A 19,274-nucleotide genomic window follows, 5' to 3' on the forward strand; every position below is an offset into this window, starting at 1 on the left:
GTCAGCCTATCAGAACCATCGGGTGGGACAGCCTATCAGAACGGGTGGGTCAGCCTATCAGAACCACCAGGTGGGACAGCCTATCAGAATGGGTGGGTCAACCTATCAGAACCACCGGGTGGGGCGCCCTACAGCTCCTGAGGACCGGCCCATCTCTGAGGAGCAGAGACTGAGGCTGGAGGTGCCTCTGTCCCCTGGACATCTGCCTTCTTGCTGGCACTGGAGATCCTGGGCCAAGGGGTTCTGGGTCCTGCGGACTGGAAGTCCCCAGGGCTAAGTGTGAGCCCCTAGGGCTCAATGGCTGGAGCCCAGTCCACAACTATACCTTCTCTCTGTAGATCACACAGCTGAAAATTGCCAGCAACCCCTTTGCCAAAGGCTTCAGAGAGGCTGACCCAGACTCATGGTATCGTCTCACCCCTGCCTTCTTGCTATAAGCCTAGCTTTGCCCTGGCCCCTCCACCCCTCTATCCCAAGCAGCTCCTAAGGCCTTCACTCCTGACCTGCTTCATGGTCATGTCCTCTTGTATGCCCTGGGATCCCCTATCTGACTCTGACCATAACTTCTGGGGGCTCATTCCTGCTTGCCCTATCTTCAGGCCTGTAACCCCCCGGCCGTTGCTCAGCATCCCTGCCCGGAGTCGTAGCAGCCTCGGTTCCTGCCTGCTTAAAGGCTCTGCAGAACGGGAGAAAGGTGAGGCCCCAGGACAAACACAATGGCAAGCACATAGGCCTCCAGGAAGGGGCTTCACCATGGGCAACATCCTCATCCCCAACCCCTACCTGGGCAGGAAGGCACAGGAGAAAGCAGGGCAGGGACAGGGTTCAGAGCAAAGAAGGGGTGCCTGCTGGGCTTCCTGGAGGAGGTGGATCCTGAGTTGGGCACTGGAGACTGAAGGCTCAGCTTGGGACTGGGAGACAGTTGGATAGAGAAGGTAAGGAAGAGAGTTCAGGCAAAGAACAAGGGTAAATACTACATAGGCCAAGATGTGTGGCCAGAGACAAGACAGACAAGGTAGGCCTCAATATTAGGACTGGGGATGTGACAGGAAATCCATCTTCTCCCTCAGATACCAGTAAAGCTTCAGCTTCCAGCTCCAGGTCCCCTACTCAGCCACACCACAAGCTGCTGCCTGCCCCTGATGTCCTGCTGGCCCCTGCCACCTACAGACCCCTCCCTTACCAGAACCTGTACCCTGGATCCCCGAGCCACGCTGGGACCCCAAGAGCTCGGCTGGCACCTTACCCTCTCCCCAACATCAGCACTGCTGGAGATCAGGAAGACCCAACCCTTGCAGCTGGGCTGGGGCTCCTGCCCACCTCTGCCTTGTGCTTGGTGCCTAACCAAGCCACCCAGTGATGGGCAAGTGCTGTGGAAGCCCCTTACCCTGTGCTCCACCTCTCCTACCCTCCTCTGTAAGACATCTCCTGAGGAAAGCGGCGGAAATCCTGGCGGCAGTGGCTCCTGCCTCAAAGCCAGCCTGGGTGGGGCCTGCTAGCCTTGGAATCAGGCCTACTTCCTACTCAAAAGTCCTGATTGAATCCTGTCCCCCTGCCTCGAGGATGACTCCTCTAAATCCTGCTTCGATTGTCCTTCCCCCACATTAAACTGCTTGGCAACAGCAGTCACAGTACTTCTGTCCACAGGAACTCGAAGACCAGACAATCCCATCACCTTTACAAGTCTCCAAAAGCTGGACCTAGGGCCCAGGGTGATAACTGACCACACCAGCAAAGCTGCGGCGTGTCCCCAATTTTGTGCACCCATATAAGGATGGAAGCAGCTCAGAGAGGTTTCAGCTCACAGTCACACAGCAAAGTACAGCTGACACTCATCATTCCATTTAAATGCGATGCTCTAAGGCTGGTCCTGAGGGTCAGGGGCCATCGAAGTGTGCCTAATATGATAGCTTGGGATCACACAGGCAGGGTAGGGGTGGGTGTAGACTTGGAGAACCGGAGGTAAAAGTGCAGGTTGAAGTCCTCTCGGTAGAGTCTGGTGGGATAAGGCTGAGGGAGGCGCCTATTCTTCGTTCTCTTGGCGCCCAGAGGCACCGGAGGACTCTGACTCTGCTCCAACTCGGAGCTCTTCCTGCGAGACGTTCTGGAAAGCACGGACACCCACGAGGCAAGAGAAACGGGGCCCAGAAGATCTTCAGCAGCCAGACATCCCAACTCCCGAACCTGAAGTCAGGACCTTTTCAATTCAGGTTATTTAAGCAGAGTCCAAACCAACTGTGCCACACTGATAGGGAAGTCACGCCCCTGGAAAGAAACTCAGGCGAAGCTGGCAGGCTTTTCCGGACACGCCTTCCATCAGCTCTAGGCCAGGTTTTTCCTTTAGGTGGCGCTCTGGTCCCTGTACACAAAACCGCTTCTGCCCTCATCTAGCAATCACCCCAGTCGCCCTAAGCCACACACAGACGGTCTCCGAGGCTCTGTGTCAGCAGGCCTTGTCTGAAATTCCTCTGAGGTCCCCGCCCCAGCAGCCACTGCCTCGTCCATCTCGGAGGCTCTACCCCAGCAAATGCCCGCCCCGCCGGTCTCTGAAGCTTTGTAAGGGCAGTCCCGGACCAGTCCGCCTCCGGGAAGCCACGCCTCCCGAGGGCACGCCCCCTTCCGGCTCCCGCTTAGGTCCCCGCCCCGCGCTGGAGCTTGGAGCTTGCGCGCTGCCGCGTCCCCTCCCTGTGTCCCGGACGTCTAGGACATGCTGCCTGATTGCCTGTCCGCGGAGGACGAGCAGCGCTGTCGGCAGCTGCTAGCACGAACCACTGCCCGGCTGCGCTCGCGGCCCGCAGCAGCCGCGGTGCTCGTGCCGCTGTGCCTGGTGCGCGGGGTCCCGGCGCTGCTCTACACTCTGCGCTCCAGTCGCCTGGTTGGGAGGCACAAAGGGGAAGTCAGGTACGCCGGCCTTGCCGGCGCACTACCTGTGGCCCGCATACCCCTCTGAATTTTTTCTTTCATAAAAAGGACTCTGCCCCTTTACTGTAGACTGAAGAGAGCCGATCCGGGGCTCCCCTTCTTTAGCTTCGCCCTTAGCAGAAATCGAGAACACCCGGGGTCGATAGCTGCACCACTGGGACGCCATAGGCAGACATGGGGTGTCTGAGCCCCAGCATAGTCTTAGCCAGGCTGCCAGACCCTCATGCCATAATCTGCATCTCCAGTGCCTGTCCCCCTTACTCTAATGGCACAGGGAGGTAAACTGCCTCCAGACGACCTGTGGTCCCAAGACTCCCTCTGCCCGTTTAGTTTCCCAGGCGGTAAGTGTGATCCCGACGACCAAGATATAATACATACGGCTCTTCGGGAGACTCAGGAGGAGCTGGGCCTAGAGGTGTCCAAGGAGCACGTGTGGGGTGTCCTGCAGCCAGTGTATGACCGGGTGAGCCACCCTCATCTTGTCACACTCACTCAGTACCCCACGTGGCCGGGTAAGCCAGCCCTGCTCAGTCCAGGACATGGTCCAGGAAGGCTTGCAGGGTAGGCCGCATTGATCTGGGCTTGAATGGCAAGTGGGAGATTTCTGGGGTAGTACAGGTAAAGGGAACCTGTGAGTCAGCGTGGCAAGAAACCAAGGACAGGGACTGGAGGGCTTGGCCATTACTACCCAAGGCCCCTGGATGGCAGAGTAGGGTCTGCTTCCTAAGTTTGCTCCTCCTGACTGTTCACCCTTCTCCTACCCCAGGGAAAGGCAACCATAGTCCCGGTGCTTGCCAACGTGGGCCCACTGGATCTGCAGAGCCTTAGGCCCAACCCTGAGGAGGTGAATGGGGGCTACTGGGGAGCTGGGCTATCCTACCAGGGATTCATAGGCAATCCTCTGTCCACCCTCTCTCTGTCTCTTGACCACAGGTGGATGAAGTATTTGAGCTGCCTCTGGCCCACTTGCTACAGACACAGAACCAGGGGTATACCCACTTCTGCCAGGGTGGCCAATTCCGCTACACATTGCCTGTCTTCTTGCATGGTCCACACCGCGTCTGGGGCCTCACAGCTGTCATCACTGGGTTCACCCTGGAGCTGCTGGCCCCTGGCATCTACCAGCCCTCCCTTGCTGTCCCCGAGCTGCCTAGGGGTTGAGACCTGCCTGGCCTTTAAGTGCCTCTGCCTTCATTTGGCCAGGCTACTCCAGAACTGATTAAAAAAGGTATTTGACAACTCTCCTCTGGCATCTTCTGTGTGGAAAGTGAGACATGGGGCATGGTGGCAACCCTTGTAATTCCAGCACTGAGGAAACAGACAGATGGATCTCTTGGGGCTGCTGATCGGCCAGTGTGGGCTACTTGGTGAGACACAGGCCAGTGAAATATCATGTTTCAAAAACAAACAAACAAACAAAACATGGTAGAGGCTTAGTGAATGAAGATCTTTAAGACCCACGTGGTGGAAGGAGAGAGCCAACTCCTGCAAGTTGTCGTCTGACCGTGACATGCATGTTCACATATGTACATACATACATGGTTTAAGAAGTGAAAGAAGCCAAGCATGTGACATACCCCTGGACTTCCTGCACTCCAGTGGTGGAGACAGGAGCATGGAGAACCCAAAGCCCACTCTTAACTTGGGTTACGTAGTGAGACTTTGTCTCAGAACCAATAAGCTGTTGTGGAGCAGAAGGGGGAGGGATGCTGGACAGCTCCTGTCAGTGAGCTCCCCTGCTCTGAACACCTCAAATGATGCGACCAATGGCCAGGGCGAAGGCCAGTCAAATAAAAGGTACTGCCTGGGATATGGAAGAAAAGAGCCATACAGAGATGGAGTAAGGGGCCAGTTCCACCATACAGAGAGCCGCTATAAGGCCAACGGGACAGACTTGGGAGGGAGACAGGGACATCACTGCTTCGATTGTTTTCCCAGCCAGGGGAGAGGGCAAGAGTGTGGTATGATCATCTAGTTTCCTTGAGGGGACTAGAATGTGGGGCTCTCCCAGCTGTTATACCCACTCCTGCAGAAGGACCCCATTCCCTTCACGCCTCCATAGTCCCCTATCCCTTCCTCTTCCCTCTCTATCCCTCCACATTTTTGCCCTTCTCACCTATTTCCTCTCCTGCCTACCCCCCAACACACCCCCTTTGGCACCTCTGGCCCTGCAGCCTCCTTACCCAGCAGCAGGACCACATGATGGTGGTAAAAATAGCTCCTTTCATCAGAGTGTGAATGGAGGGGGCAGAGGCAGGAGACAAGGCTGGGCCCCCAGTGCTAGGGAAGGGCCCTTGGGAAATGTAGGCTCCTGGTCCCCTCCCTGCTCAGTCATACAGTTGCTCAGATGGGTCACCTCAGTCTCAGGCTCTATCATCCCAAACATACACCGAGAGCCAGCAGCCGCAAAGCAGTGTGACACAGCTCTCAAGAGGTAAGGATCCCAGAAGGCTGACTCCAGCCTTGACCTTGCGAGTGGGGCAATGTGTCTTAGGACACTTTGGTCTGTCCTAGGGCAGCCTTGGTGATGAAGCTTCTTCATCCCATCTTTGTGGTCAGGTGTGTGCCTGCTGTCCCCAGTAGGTGGGGACTTCTCTGAGTCCCTATGCCTGGACCACCATGGCATGTGCAGGGCCAGCCAGTGGGCGACAGCGGGTGAGCATGCAGGAACACATGGCCATCGATGTGAGCCCTGGCCCCATTCGGCCCATCCGCCTCATTTCCGACTACTTCCCACACTTCTACCCCTTCCTGGAGCCGGTGCTGCGAGCCCCAGATCAGCAGACAATGCTGGCCCCAGCAATCCACTCTGCATCCCAGCTGCAGCCCAACCCTGAGCCTGAAGGAGACTCGGATGACAGCAGTGAGTAGGGGAGACAATCGGGAGGCTCCCTAGGATGGGGTCAGAGGTGTCTCTGGCACCCATGGCAGAGGCCAGGCAAGTGCCATGTGGGACAAGTGGGTGTAGGAGGGGGGGGTCACCGTGCTTACCGCCTGCCACCTTAGCTGCCCTAGGCACCCTGGAGTTCACACTTCTCTTTGATGCGGACAACAGCGCCCTGCACTGCACAGCCCATCGTGCTAAGGTGAGGACAGAGGCAGAGTTCCTGGGATGGGACAAGCCACAGGTTTCTCTACAGCCATTTTCTGTTTCCAGGGCCTCAAGCCACCAGCTGCAGGCTCTGTGGACACCTATGTCAAAGCCAACTTGCTGCCAGGAGCCAGCAAGGTGAGAGTAAGAGCCAGGCCCTCACATAGCAGTTCCAGCTTAGAGTACCCATTGATCCTACCTCACCCTACCCTAAGAACTAAATCTCAGTTGCTAGGCTCCAAGAGTCAGGGCAGGAGGCCAGGAGGGCGGCTGACTTGCCTTCCTGACCCCAGGCCAGCCAGCTTCGGACCCGCACTGTTCGAGGCACCAGGGAACCTGTCTGGGAAGAGACACTCACCTATCATGGTTTTACGTGCCAGGATGCTGGACGGAAGACCCTGAGGTGAGGACCCAGATCAGGGCACCAGTAGGGAGGCAGGGGGTGGGGCTTGTTTGACCAGGACTGACCTGGGTGGCCACCAGGCTATGTGTATGTGAGGACTCACGGCTGCGGCGCCGGAGGCGAGCACCCCCCTTGGGGGAGTTACGAGTGCCCCTGAGGAAGTTGGTGCCAAACCGAGCCAGGAGCTTTGACATCTGTCTGGAGAAGCGGAGGCTGGTGAGTGGGCTGAAGTTCAAGTTAGGTCTACAGGACCAGGAGCCATGGGGAGAGTTGGGAAGGGGTCCTGGACAATATCTACTAAAGTGATCAAATGCTCTGGTTTTTTTAGACCAAGAGGCCCAAGATCCTGGACACAGCCCGTGGCATGTCTCTGTATGAGGAGGTGGGTAGCAAAGCTTGAGTGAACAGGTACGGAGACTGGCAGGCCTAGATGGCTCAGGCTGGGATCAGGGGTGAGAATGGGCAGGCATCCAGGCCTCTAAGGGCTTAGAGGAATTTGAGTCCATCTCTCTTATAAGTTCTGAGTCCTCAAGTACTGCTAGGGTCTCAGGGGCTGGGCAAGGTAACAGTGGCTCTTTTGCTAGGGCAGTCAGAGAAACACTAAGAACAGCCTGCACAGGTCTCAGACTATAGGTAGGCAGGCCTAAAAGGTGGTGCTGTGGCCAGAGGTGGGAGGATTAGGCAGGGTAGAAAAAATAAGCTCCCAGGTTGCTTGTCTGCTACTAATGTCAGGGCAGTGGATCCCTCTCCGTCTGCCTCTCAGGAGGCAATGAGGATGACTTCAGGGCTTACTCAACCCCACCTGAGATCCTGCCCAGAAACCCCTTCACCTAGCAGGAAGTACACCTACCTACAAGGCTGGGAGGCAGGCCCTCCTCCTGCTCCTGTCAATAGTGGAGGTGCCCTGCCCTCTAGTGGAGCCCCAGATTTCTGTAGTGTCTGCTTAGCTAAGCTCAGGCCTGTGAGCCCCACAGAAAGAGTGGACATCGCTGAGAACCCTAAAAGAGTCCACCAACCCCAGAACCCATGTGCAATTCATGCCTGGGCATATATTGCTGGCAGAGCACTCCTGCGACACTGAGCACCGCCAATGTTAAGGAAGTTTGGATCTCTGCTGTCAATTCTATCCCAAAGATGGGAAAGAAGGCATCCTATCCCAGGCCTTCATCCCAGCTGGGGAGCTCTAGTGTCTAAGAATATGCAGACAACATTCATAAGATAGTCTGCCAGACAGTGAAGTGAAGGTGGGCTTAAGAGGTAAGAAACCTGTCTCTCGTGATGACAGCATCTCAGAGCTACTTCCAATGCACAGGGACAGCCACTTAGAAAGCCCCTGGCATGGCTGTGATGCTCACCATCAGTTCCCTTACTTGTTCTGACATGAGCAGCAAACCCTTACCTGTTTTTTTGAGCTTTGGAGAGTGCAGATCTCTGAGTATTACTATAAGGTCTCTTCACTGGGTACTGGGAAAATGGCTATCTAGGGAAATCAACTTGACAGCCTGGTTTCTCTATAGGCATTTGTGCTCACACTGGGACACTGGCCTCTGCAGGTGGGGGGTTTCAGACTGGACAGGTCTGACTACAGCTTGCACCTGCAGGAGGAGATGGAGGCAGAGGTGTTTGGGGAGGAACGTGGACGCATCCTACTGTCCCTGTGCTACAGCTCCGAGCGTGGTGGCCTGCTGGTGGGTGTGCTACGCTGTGCCCACCTTGCTCCCATGGATGCCAATGGCTACTCGGACCCCTTTGTCCGCCTGTGAGTAGAAACAGACAGATGGGCATGAAGGGTGAGAGGAGGTTCTTGCTCTGCTCGGCCATGCCTACCCAGCCCATCTCTCCCTCCAGCTTCCTGCATCCAAGTTCTGGGAAGAAATCCAAATATAAGACCAGTGTTCGGAGGAAGACCCTGAACCCTGAGTTCAATGAGGTGGGCCACAGCTGCGAGACCCCAGTCAAGTGTGGTCTTGATTTAGCAAACCAGGTCCTACCTGAGCCTGTTTCTTAAGCTGCAAAGAACTCACATCTTCCTGTCCCTTTCCTTACAGGAATTCTTTTATGCAGGTCTTCGGGAGGAGCTGGCCCAGAAGGCACTGCTGGTGTCTGTGTGGGACTATGACCTGGGCACAGCTGATGACTTCATTGGTGAGCAGAAACACAGGGTGCAGGAGGGAGCCTCCCGAGCTCTGAGGGTTACTAACCCATCCCTTGGCAGGTGGGGTGCAGCTGAGTGGCAGAGCCAGTGGGGAACGCCTGCGCCACTGGCGGGAGTGCCTAGGCCACTGTGACCGCCGGTTGGAACTGTGGCACCTGCTGGACAGTGTGCCCCCCCAACTTGGTGACTAGTCAGCACAGGCCCTGCTTGTAACTGGTTCAGGAGCCAAGATGTCTGTTGCATCTGAAAAGAGCTCCAGGTTATCCCGTCTGCTATGCATTCTTGTCTCCTTCCAGTCATGTAACCCCCAAACACAAAGCAAAATAAATACCTGCTTCTGCCAGCTCAGAACCTGTCCTTTCCCTAGAAATGTCTACCTCTCCTATGACCTCAACTCACAGGGCAGACCAGGCCTCTATTCTCTGTCTCTCACCCCTTAGAGCAGTGATCTCAACCTTCCTAATACTTGGACCCTTTAATACAGTTCCTCATGTTGTGGTGACCCCAACCATAAAATTATTTAATTTCTTCTCATAACTATAATTCTGCTACTGTTACAAATTCTAATACAAATGCAATAGGAGACTCCGAAAATGGTCCCAACCCACAGGTTAAAAACCATTGCTTTAAAGGCCATGATGAACCAAATTTTTGGAGGGAGATTCGAGACAGGGTTTCTCTGTATATACCTGGCTGTCCTGGAGCTCACTCTGTAGACCAGGCTGGCCTCTAACTCAGAAATCCACCTGCCTCTGCCTCCCAAGAGCTGGGATTAAAGGCGTGCCCCACCACTGCCTGGCTTTTTTGGGGGAGGGGAGTGAAGGACCAAATTTAAGACTAGGGGTATAGTTCAGTGGTAGCATGTTTACCTACCATGCTCAAAGCCCTTGAATTGGTCCCCTAGTGACACAGAAAGAGAAGTGGGCGCCCAGCAGAGTCCACCCTTCACTGCCCTGCTCCCATTCTGCTTCTCTTGCCCAATGAAGGAACAAATCTCCACACGGAGGTAGGAGATGGAGGGGAGAAAAGTGAAGTCCCAGGCAAGCTGTGATTGAAGAGTGGGCAGCACTTGTTTATTGTCCAGCTTCCCAAAGGGATGAGAAATTAGCAGGCTAGGATATGGGCTCATGAGGCTGCCTGCCAGGCCCGGTGCTCCTGGGCAAACCGTTGCATCCGATCCTCAAGCTCTGGCCGGAAATGTCGGATCAGACCCTGGGAAGGTGAGGAAGGCTTTGTATGAACCAGATTTCCAAATTTCCAAAGCTCTGGACTGTCAACGCCCCCACCTTAGTGTCACACAGCAGGGCAGTGTGTACCTGTACTGGCCATGCGGCCCCATCACCCAGAGCACAAATGGTATGGCCCTCTATCTGCTTGCTAATCTCCCACAGGGAGTCGATCTCAGCTGGCCGGGCATCTCCTTTCACAAATCGGGCCATCACCTTGTTCATCCAGTCAACGCCTGTAGCGGAGCAGCAAGAGGGGCCTGAGGGTCTCTCACCCTGAAGGGATGCAGGCCTCATGGGGGAAGGTTAAGAACAGCTCAGCAACAACATCCCAGCCTTCCCTGGAAGCTCACCCTCACGGCACGGGGTACACTGGCCACAGCTCTCATGCTTGTAGAACTCAATGAGACGAGCGATGGCTTTCACAATGTCTGTCTAGGAGACAAGGAATAGTGTGCAGGCATCTTAGCCTCCCATAACACCCCTGACCTGGGTCCCAGTGTTCTGGACCACACTCTCCCACTGTATAGGGTTTTAGTCTATAGGAATCAGGAGCCAAGGGCCAGTCAAGAGAATTTTCAGAGAAGCCCAGGGAGGGAACACACCCGGGCTGGCATTAGGTTTGTGGGGCATGAGGGCCATTACCGAGCGATCCATAACAATAACCGCAGCCGTGCCCAGGCCTGTCTGAGCCTGCACCAGAGCATCAAAGTCCATCAGCACTGTCTCACATACAGATTTGGGGATCAGCGGAGTGGATGAGCCACCAGGAATCACAGCAAGGAGATTGTCCCAGCCACCTGTGACACCACCTGTGACAATTTCCAAAAGGATTGTCATGGCTCTCCCCATGCCCTCTCCCAGCACAGCCCCTCCTGAGTGGGCTCCAGGCTTACCAGCATGCTTCTCAATCAGCTCTTTCAGTGGCACAGACATCTCTTCCTCTACAGTGCAGGGGTAGTTGACATGGCCAGAGATGTTGAACAGTTTGGTACCTGAGTTGCGTTCTCTGCCAAAGCCAGCAAACCAGGTGCCACCACGACGGCAAATGGTGGGGGACACAGCCACTGTCTCCACATTGGCCACAGTTGTGGGGCATCCAAACACTCCTTCAAGGACATGACAAGAGACTGGTGACTTCCCAGGAATAGGAACATGTTTTGTTTTTTGAGACTGGGTTTCTCTGCATAACCCTAACTATCTTGGAACTCACTCTGTCGACTAGGACAGCCTTGAACTCAGAGATTCACTCACCTTTGCCTCTTGAGTGCTGGGATTAAAGGCATGCACCACCCCGCTGGGAATATGATTCTCGTTAGTGGGATGTCCTGCTCTTGTCTCCTCATCACTCCTGGCCTACACTGTACCTGACTCCAGGGCAGCATTTCCTGTTCACCACCACACCCCTAGCTCCTAGGACAAGAGGAAAGTACACTGCCCAGAGGGGACATGGGTATCTGATGTCAACTAAAGGCTGTGTGTGGCACTGGCAGAGCCTGTGCTATTAACACCTTCCCCACCTGTGCTATTAACACCTTTCCCATCAATCTGTCCTCCCCTCCAAAGGGCACGGAAAAGCACTGCAAGAACCACCCAGAGGCACCTGGTCAGATCCAGGGTCCCACGGAGCTGAGCTGAGGCAAGGCCTCAACCAGGGCTAGGCAGAATCTTACCCACATCTGCTGGAAAGGGCGGCTTCAGGCGTGGCTTTCCCTGCTTGCCTTCAATGGACTCAATGAGCGCTGTCTCTTCTCCACAGATGTAGGCCCCAGCCCCACGAACCACAAACACATCAAAATCATAGTCGGAGCCACAGGCATTCTTGCCAATCAGACCTGCTTCGTAGGCCTCTCGGATAGCTACCTGTGGGACAAGGTGTAAGCTCCCCAGCCCCACCGTACCCCAAGAGTCAGCCTCTAATCCAGGGCCCATGGAACCCTTGAAGGCTTCCTAAGTTGAACTTTGAAGCACAAAAAGGAAGAACTCTGGGACCAGGTAATGTCGTTGACGGATGCAGGGAATTCCCCCCCAACCCCCCACCCCCGACCCCCTACGCTGCTTGCTGGCCCAGAAACTGGTACTACCATCTAAGAATGGTTGTGCCAGGAAAGACAGCACTTGAGGTGTTCCTGCACCATCAGCCAATGCCCAAGTGCTCACCTGCAAATTGGAGGCCTCATTGTAGAATTCCCCTCGGATGTAGATATAGGCAGCCCGGGCTCCCATGGCCCGGCCTCCCACCAGGCAGCCTTCCACCAGCTTGTGAGGGTCATGGCGCATGATCTCTCGGTCCTTACAGGTGCCTGGCTCTCCCTCGTCAGCATTCACCACCAGATACTTGGGCCTGTGGGGTCCTGCACATCAGTCAGGCTACAGACCCACCAGGACCCAGTTCTCAACCAAACTCCACTCCTTCTGCACCCAGAGAAGCCTCAAGGCAGCTGATCCTCTTTGCCCTACCCAAGGCTCTCTTTGTGTCACACTGACAACAGGACTCTCACTGCCTATTTCATCTGTGACCAGGTATGTCCACATGATAAGCCATGTTCTCCTGAGAGAACAAATCCAACATCTCTCCCTGGGCTTCCCTTAAGACCCAATTCAGTTCTTGGTCATAAGAACTGTTCTTCAACCTCTATCACAGCACTGAGGCTAACAGGAAGTAGAGTGGCTGATTTAAAAAAAAAAGATCAGGTAGTGGTAGTACACACCTTTCACCCCAGACTCACGAGGCAGACTCTCTGATTCGAGGCCAGCCTGGTCTACAGAGTGAGTTCCAGGACAGCCAGGGCTACACAGAGAAACCCTGTCTCGAAAACAGTTTTTTTTATTACATTGACTTACTGGTGGATGCAGCATGTGCCACAACACATGGGAAGTTCAGGGAACAACTTGTGGGAGTCAGCTCTCTCTTTCTTCCATGTGGGTTCTAGAGATGGCCTCTGGCCACCAGGCTTGGAGGCAGGCTCTCTTACCTGTTGAGCCATTATGCTAACCCAGTGGCTAACTTTATAATTTGCATTCTAGGTGACTAGGTGTCAACTGAAGTTGCAGGTCAAAAGCTGAACCAACATTACCTTTTAAATTCCTACATATCACACTCAGACACACACACACACACACACACACACACACACACACAAAGAAAGAAAAAAGAAAAAGAAAAAAGAAAAAAAAAAGAAGAAATCAAAAGGACCAGATTCTCCAACATTTACTAATTATTAAAAGGCAAAGTTGGCATTTGAATAATAAGGTCTGTCTGAATCAAAATCTTGTATGGATTGTAACATTTTACGTCTCTGCTGAGGAAAGAGATACCTCTTAAGTTCTATCTGTCCTCTTACAGCCTGCTAAGTTTCCCAGCATCAGCCCCAAAGTCCAGTGTCCTGCAACCAGAGCTCAGGACACTCCCCACAAACCTGCCATCTGAGGGCTTATTCATGAAGCTCCATTTGAGGCCAGTGGGGAAGCCAGCACCACCACGGCCACGTAAACCCGATGTCTTCATCTCACCCAAGATCCAGTCAGGCCCCTTCAGCAGGATCTCCTTTGTCTTGTACCAGTCACCCCGCCTCAGGGCACCTTTCAGCCTGGACAGAGTAGGGAAATGACATGAAGGAGAAGTCCTGCTAGGGGACCCAGCAGGCTAAGGGCACTGTCTCACCTCCAGTCATGGCGCCCATACAGGTTAGTAAAGATCCGGTCTTCATCCTTCAGTGAGCCAAATGAAGTTTTCTTGGGTGCTGTCTGGGGAGATGGAAGGTCAGGAGGTCCAGAGCTCAGGGACTATGAGGGGTTGGGGCAGAATTTTCAGCTTCTTGGGCCTTCCTACACAGGAGGGACTGGGCCACAGAGGGGCAGAGACTTCTAAGTCTCTGAAGCATCATAGCATCTGACCACCACTTATATCGATCTGTGCTTCCTGTTTAGAAGTTACCGAGGCAAGCATTCCATGCTTCATCCCAATTCATCCTGGTAACATTCGATATGGGAATGTTTTCCTCCACTTTCTAGAGGAGGAAACTGAGGCCCTACCTCAGCCTTACAGTAAGGAACTTTAGGAAAGTCACAAAGCTAAAAGCAAATGGTCCCCAGGGAGCCCATGCCACACTTCAGCGACAGCACCGATATTGCTTCCCCAAGTCCAGCATAGGTTTGTCTGGCTCTTCCAATAGAGCAAAACCTGATTAGAAGGAGGGGCTTGATTTCACTAACTCTGCTAAAGAGGTAGTATGTGGTCACTGATGGAAGAGAAATGTCACATTGGGACTGGGAAACAAGAGGGACTTGTGGCCTGAGATAAAGGAGAGGTGTGGACTGGAATGGTTCATGACTTGGTAGAAAGTGGCCTGACATCCACTCCTACCTCCTTAAAAGCACTTATCCTCAGGTGTAGTGATGGATGCCTGTGGTCCCAGGAGCACCCAGGGAGGCTGATAAGAGGATCAACACTAATTTGAATACAGCCTAGAACAATTTATAATGAGCCCCTATCTCATAAAGGAAAAAAAAAATCACAAAAGTGTTTTCTGGCCACTACTGGAAGCAGAACACTGCCGGGAGATTGTGGAGATACACATCTTTTTCAAAGCTGTTTTCTAAACTTTGAAATGGGGCGAAGACCCTGATACCCGGTAAGGCTGCGAGCAAGAAATAACAGACTGTCTAAGATGTCTCAAAACTTGCAAACCCTCGCCCTAAGACAAGGTTGTTAAAACAAGAGAAGCTGGACTGGAAGGCGTCAGCCTGGAGTTGAGACTGTTAGTTTTTATCCAGACCGGGTGGTAGCTCGGAGAGGACTCTGCAAGGGGGACCACAACCCCGTTCGCTGCTCATACATCCTAGGCCTGTTCCTGAATCAGGGCGGGCCTCACCGTGCCGCTGCTGAAACGCACAGATACCCGCACGAGAACCGACCCGCCGAGAAAATGCCGTGCCGCTAGCATCGCGGGAACCAGACGGGTCACCTCCGGCTGTCACCTTCACAACTCCGAACCGCAGGACCGGCGCGACAGAAACACACGGGGTAGGGGGCGCACCGGAAGTACGTCACACGTCCGCAGCCAGTGGCGTGTCCAAGACCCTCCACTCCTTCGCGCTCCGCCCTCGGCCTCGGCCCACTAACAGGGCGCGGGCTCAGAGACCGGAAATTTACTCTCTCGTGCTGGGCCTTCTGGGAGATGTAGTCCAGCTTGGCCAGACTCTCCTTTCTTGGAGACTCGTTTCCTTTCCTTAGTAAACAAGGCTCTCGTGTCGCCCTCTGCTGGATCCCAAGTATTCCACTGCCTACAGACTCTGCATTTAGTTGCCACCAGCTGTATGCACGAATGGAAGCTGGGGAGAAAATTAGTTGGACAACAGGGGGAAGCGCTCCCTCTGGGCATCCGAGTACCCTGGGGAAGTACTTATTAACAACAGAACTGGTAGGGGCCCTCACCTCCCACAAAGCTGACCCAGCATCTTTGCATAGGTCTTCCCAGGGCAGTGTGTCTGTAAGCCTTTTAGAGTGATGCAGAGACCAAGGATAGTGGGTGAGCGTCACAGGCTCCTACCATGCTGCAAGGCTTCCCCTCCCCTTGTCAGGGATCATGCCTTGGGGCTCTCGTTACACACTGAAGCCTGACTCCTTCTTAAGAACCCAGCTCTAGGTTGGTATTTAAGGAACTTGATCTGGTTCTGATGTGACTTTTAAAAAGCAAAACAAAACCATTTTGCGTGTTATCCTTTTAAGATAAGGTTTCATTTAGCTCTGGCAGGCCTGAAAATCACTATATGGAGTAAGCTGACTTTCAGCTTGCTGCGGTCCTTTGACTTCCTTATGCTAGATTCACAAACCAGCCCCAGATATAAGAGCTTTCTTCCTCCCTTCCTTCGTTCATTCCTTCCTTCCTCACTCCCTCCTTCTCTTTCTTTCTTTCTCTCTTCCTTTTCTTTCTTTCTTTTCTTTCATTTTCTTTTCTTTTTCTTTTTCTTCCTTTCTTTTCTCTTTTCTCCTTTCTCTTTCTCCTTTCTTTTTTCCTTTCTTTTCCTTCTTCTTCTTCTTCTTCTTCTTCTTCTTCTTCTTCTTCTTCTTCTTCTTCTTCTTCTTCTTCTTCTTCTCTCTCTCTCTCTCTCTCTCTCTCTCTCTCTCTCTCTTTTGATTTTTCGAGACAGGGTTTCTCTGTGTACTGGAACTCACTCTGTAGACCAGGCTGGCCTCGAACTCAGAAATCCACCTGATTCTGTCTCCCAAGTGCTGGGATTAAAGGTTCTTTTCTTTTCTTTCTTTTCTTCCTTCTTCCTTCTGCTTTGTCAGACAGGGTCTTACTGTTGCCCTACTAGGCTTTAAATTGAACCTACGAGCTCACTTGGGTGTCTGTCTTGGTAATGGGAGACCTCAGCATGCTGGACTTCTGCAGGATAAAACATTCTTTGTGTTTACATACTATTTGAATCCAGGGTATCATTCTTCAGTGGAACATGGATCCTTACAGCTGAATAAAATCAGGGGTCAGAAAGGGGGCAACATTATCATTAGACTACTTCCTGTTGATTAGGGGCATCATTTCCTTGGGGCAAGTCTGATCTTTGCTGTCAGGATGTCTAATTATTTCCTCTTCTTCTTCTTTCTCCTTCTCCTCTTCCTCTTCTTGTTTCTTTTGTGTGCACAACTACTTAACAACTTCTTGGGGCCCTAGCATTTATATAATCCTATGAAAGCTCCATGAAGTTCCAAATGTCACATCATCACAGAAACTATCTGTAGCTGGCAAAATCACACCCTTGCTAGAGCATGAGGCAAATCATAGTCAGCTGCTGTGAACAATCTGAAGCAGCCCTATATCCTCACACTTAGGATCAAAACAAAAACACATTCCAATAATATTTCTGTGAGTTTTTTGTTTGTTTTTTTTTTTGTTTGTTTTCTTTGTTTTCTTTTTTTTCTTTTTTGTTTTTTTTGTTCTTTTGTTTTTCGAGACAGGGTTTCTCTGTGTAGTCCTGGCTGTCCTGGAACTCACTCTGTAGAACAGGCTGGCCTCCATCTTGGAAATCCACCTGCTTCTGCCTCCCAAGTGCTGGGATTAAAGGTGTGTGCCACCACTGCCTGGCTTTCTGTGTTTTTCAAAGAAACCAAAACTCCAAAATTGTGTCTACAATGTCTGACTTAGAAGTGTAGTAAGAGACAGATGAAGGCCTGTTTACTCACACACTGCCCACAAGTGTGCTGGTTAGAAGGTTTTTTTGGTTTTTTTTTACAACTTCACATAAATCAGTCATCTGAAAGGGGGAACCTTTGACTAAGGGATTATCTCCATTAAGTTGCTGTAAGCAAGTCTGTGGGAGCATTTTTTCATTAAGGATTGATGTGGGAAGGCCAAGCCCGCTGTGGGTTAAATCATCCTTGAGCAGATGGTCCTGTGTTGTATTCTGAACAAGCCATTTGCTTATGGAAAGCAAATCAATAAGTAGTGTTCCTCTGTGGCCTTTGTATCACTTCTGCCCACAGGAACCTTGAGCTCTTGCCATTCCTTCCCTCAATGAGGGGTTGTGACATGGAAATGTAAGCCTTTCCTCCCCAAGTTGTTTGTTTGTTTGTTTGTTTTGGTCATGGCATTTACCACTGAAATAGACAGCAAACTGGGACAGTAGCGCTAGATGACGCTAACTCTGTGGGGGTGAAAAATTATCCTTTGAAGGATTTCCTCCCTGACTGGTAGAACTGCACCTAAATCCAGATTTTCCTTCCCATAGTGCTTGTCACTCAGCAGGACCCACAGAACTACTCACAAGCCTGCAACAGTCACTGCATTCATCAGTGCTCCCAAAAGAGGCACCAAGAGCATCCACATCCTGCCTAAAGTTTCACACCTGGCAGGGCAGTCCCAGGCGCCCCCTCCCTCCCTTCTGGGTAGAGCTAGAGATTACACAGCTAATCCAGAGCTTAGACCTAAGTCTGTGGATCATTTGGGGGCAGAAGGAGGGGGAACAGGGTACAGCCAGGGTATTCCAGACCCCCCACCCCCACCCCATCATAAGTACTCAGACCACAGGAAGAAGTGCCAGGGACAAGATGCAGGTCATGGAAGTGACAGAAATGGAGAATGGAGGACAGGACCCACATTCATCTAGTGGCAGACTCAGCACCAAGTGCTTACCATGTGTTATCCCCTTAAGCCTTCCACATACATCAGTAGGAGTAATGAACCCCATTTGCAGAAGCTAACAGTTGGACATGCTTAGCAGACATGCTAAGTGGGTCTATCCAGCTTGGTACAGCTGCCAGTGCTCCTCAAATAAAGAATGGAGTTTGAGGTGGAGGCAGGAGGATTGCTACAACTTCAAAACCATCCTCGCATATGTAGTGATACATAGGGAGACCCTTTCTCAACAACAAAAAAACATTTTTTTAAAGGAGGCAGCTAGAGATATTCTTAGCTTGCCTATTATGCTCAAGGCCCTGCCTTTGACCTTGGTAAAGAGGTGTGTGTCACATAGAGAGGCAGGGAGAGGCAGAGAGAAATCACAGAGGGGACACAGAGGCCTATCAGCTGGATGTACAGGCTCACACCTGTAATTGCAACACTCGGCAGACTAAAGCAAGAGGATAGACATGAGTTTGAAGCTGAGTTAGGCTAGAAAGAAATCTTTTTAAAAAAGATTTATTTTTTTGAGGGTGAGATATAGTTTAATAATAACATAAAATTAGCCTACAAAACCAAGAGATATAACAAATGATATCTATGGACTTCTCACTCACTTATAGTTCAACATCTTCTGGAAAAACAGAACTGTTTATGGCATAAATAAATAAATACAAAATAGTCTTAATGTCAGACTGGAATGTGGCATGCTGTTTACAGGCTGATGTCTTTCCAGTGTATGTTTGCAGAGCATGCTTGGGGCTACTGCCTTGCACTGTGAACTCAAGAATGTAAAGTGACGCTAGATTTGTCTTTTATATGTATGGTGTTTTACCTCTATGTATATCTGTGCATCACTCCCATGCTTGCTGCTGAGGAGACCAAAAGAGGCTCAGATTCTTTAGAACTGGAGTTACAGATGGGTGTAAGCCACCACGTGGGCCACGGGAATCAGTCCTCCAGAAAAGCCACCAGTGCCCTTAACCACTGAGCCATCTCTCCAGTCTCTGATGCTGTGTTTTAATTCTGTTGCCTTTGCCCTGTGGTCTCCTAAGGATTTCCTCTTGAGTCCTGTTGGAAATATAGTCTATGAAATTATTCCCAAACTTTTATATTGTTAAATGGGATAAAGGATATTTGTTTAGTAAATATTTCCTTAAAGATTTACTTTATTTATAGATTTATTTTATTTATATGAGTACAGTGTCACTGTCTTCAGACATACCAGAAGAGGGCATCAGATCCCATTACAGATGGTTGCGAGCCACCATGTGGTTGCTAGGAATTGAACTCAGGACCTCTGGAAGAGCAGTCAGTGCTCTTAACCACTAGCCATCTCTCCAGCCCAAGAGAATAT

General features: G+C 51.9%; 4 protein-coding genes across 8 annotated transcripts in view; 3 read left to right on the forward strand and 1 right to left on the reverse strand.

The window, feature by feature from the left end:
- The window catches only part of Tbx10 (T-box transcription factor 10), a 7,559-nt gene extending 5,934 nt beyond the window's left edge, over positions 1-1,625 (forward strand). The window contains exons 6-8 of the mRNA XM_031389127.1: positions 339-406; positions 600-694; positions 1,071-1,625. Coding sequence (XP_031244987.1) covers positions 339-406; positions 600-694; positions 1,071-1,360 — 453 coding nt within the window. The 3' untranslated portion in view covers positions 1,361-1,625. The remainder of the gene's footprint in view (positions 1-338; positions 407-599; positions 695-1,070) is intronic.
- Positions 1,626-2,656: 1,031 nt separating this feature from the next.
- Nudt8 (nudix hydrolase 8) lies at positions 2,657-4,163 on the forward strand. Its single transcript, XM_031389135.1, has 4 exons — positions 2,657-2,901; positions 3,253-3,385; positions 3,689-3,766; positions 3,856-4,163. The coding sequence occupies exons 1-4, from the start codon at positions 2,708-2,710 to the stop codon at positions 4,081-4,083; spliced, it is 633 nt and encodes a 210-aa protein (XP_031244995.1). The 5' UTR covers positions 2,657-2,707; the 3' UTR covers positions 4,084-4,163.
- Positions 4,164-4,294: 131 nt separating this feature from the next.
- On the forward strand, positions 4,295-8,917 carry LOC116103310 (double C2-like domain-containing protein gamma). Of its 5 annotated transcripts, XM_031389131.1 has the most exons (11): positions 4,295-5,356; positions 5,482-5,785; positions 5,929-6,008; positions 6,080-6,151; positions 6,307-6,416; positions 6,497-6,632; positions 6,745-6,798; positions 8,018-8,175; positions 8,265-8,346; positions 8,465-8,561; positions 8,632-8,917. In XM_031389131.1, the coding sequence occupies exons 2-11, from the start codon at positions 5,542-5,544 to the stop codon at positions 8,760-8,762; spliced, it is 1,164 nt and encodes a 387-aa protein (XP_031244991.1). In that variant the 5' UTR covers positions 4,295-5,356; positions 5,482-5,541; the 3' UTR covers positions 8,763-8,917. The 5 variants fall into 5 exon arrangements, with proteins under 5 accessions (XP_031244991.1, XP_031244989.1, XP_031244990.1 ...); XM_031389129.1 differs by having other exon boundaries at positions 8,465-8,917; XM_031389130.1 differs by having other exon boundaries at positions 4,295-4,719; positions 8,465-8,917.
- A 700-nt stretch (positions 8,918-9,617) lies between these two features.
- Ndufv1 (NADH:ubiquinone oxidoreductase core subunit V1) lies at positions 9,618-14,878 on the reverse strand. Its single transcript, XM_031389128.1, has 10 exons — positions 14,672-14,878; positions 13,462-13,544; positions 13,217-13,387; positions 11,958-12,141; positions 11,471-11,660; positions 10,694-10,906; positions 10,443-10,609; positions 10,151-10,232; positions 9,888-10,033; positions 9,618-9,783 (listed from the first exon to the last, which is right to left on the reverse strand). The coding sequence occupies exons 1-10, from the start codon at positions 14,741-14,743 to the stop codon at positions 9,697-9,699; spliced, it is 1,395 nt and encodes a 464-aa protein (XP_031244988.1). The 5' UTR covers positions 14,744-14,878; the 3' UTR covers positions 9,618-9,696.
- Positions 14,879-19,274: the final 4,396 nt, after the last annotated feature.

The sequence above is a fragment of the Mastomys coucha genome, unplaced genomic scaffold (genome assembly GCF_008632895.1).
Source record: "Mastomys coucha isolate ucsf_1 unplaced genomic scaffold, UCSF_Mcou_1 pScaffold21, whole genome shotgun sequence".
Classification (NCBI taxonomy): Eukaryota; Metazoa; Chordata; class Mammalia; order Rodentia; family Muridae; genus Mastomys; species Mastomys coucha.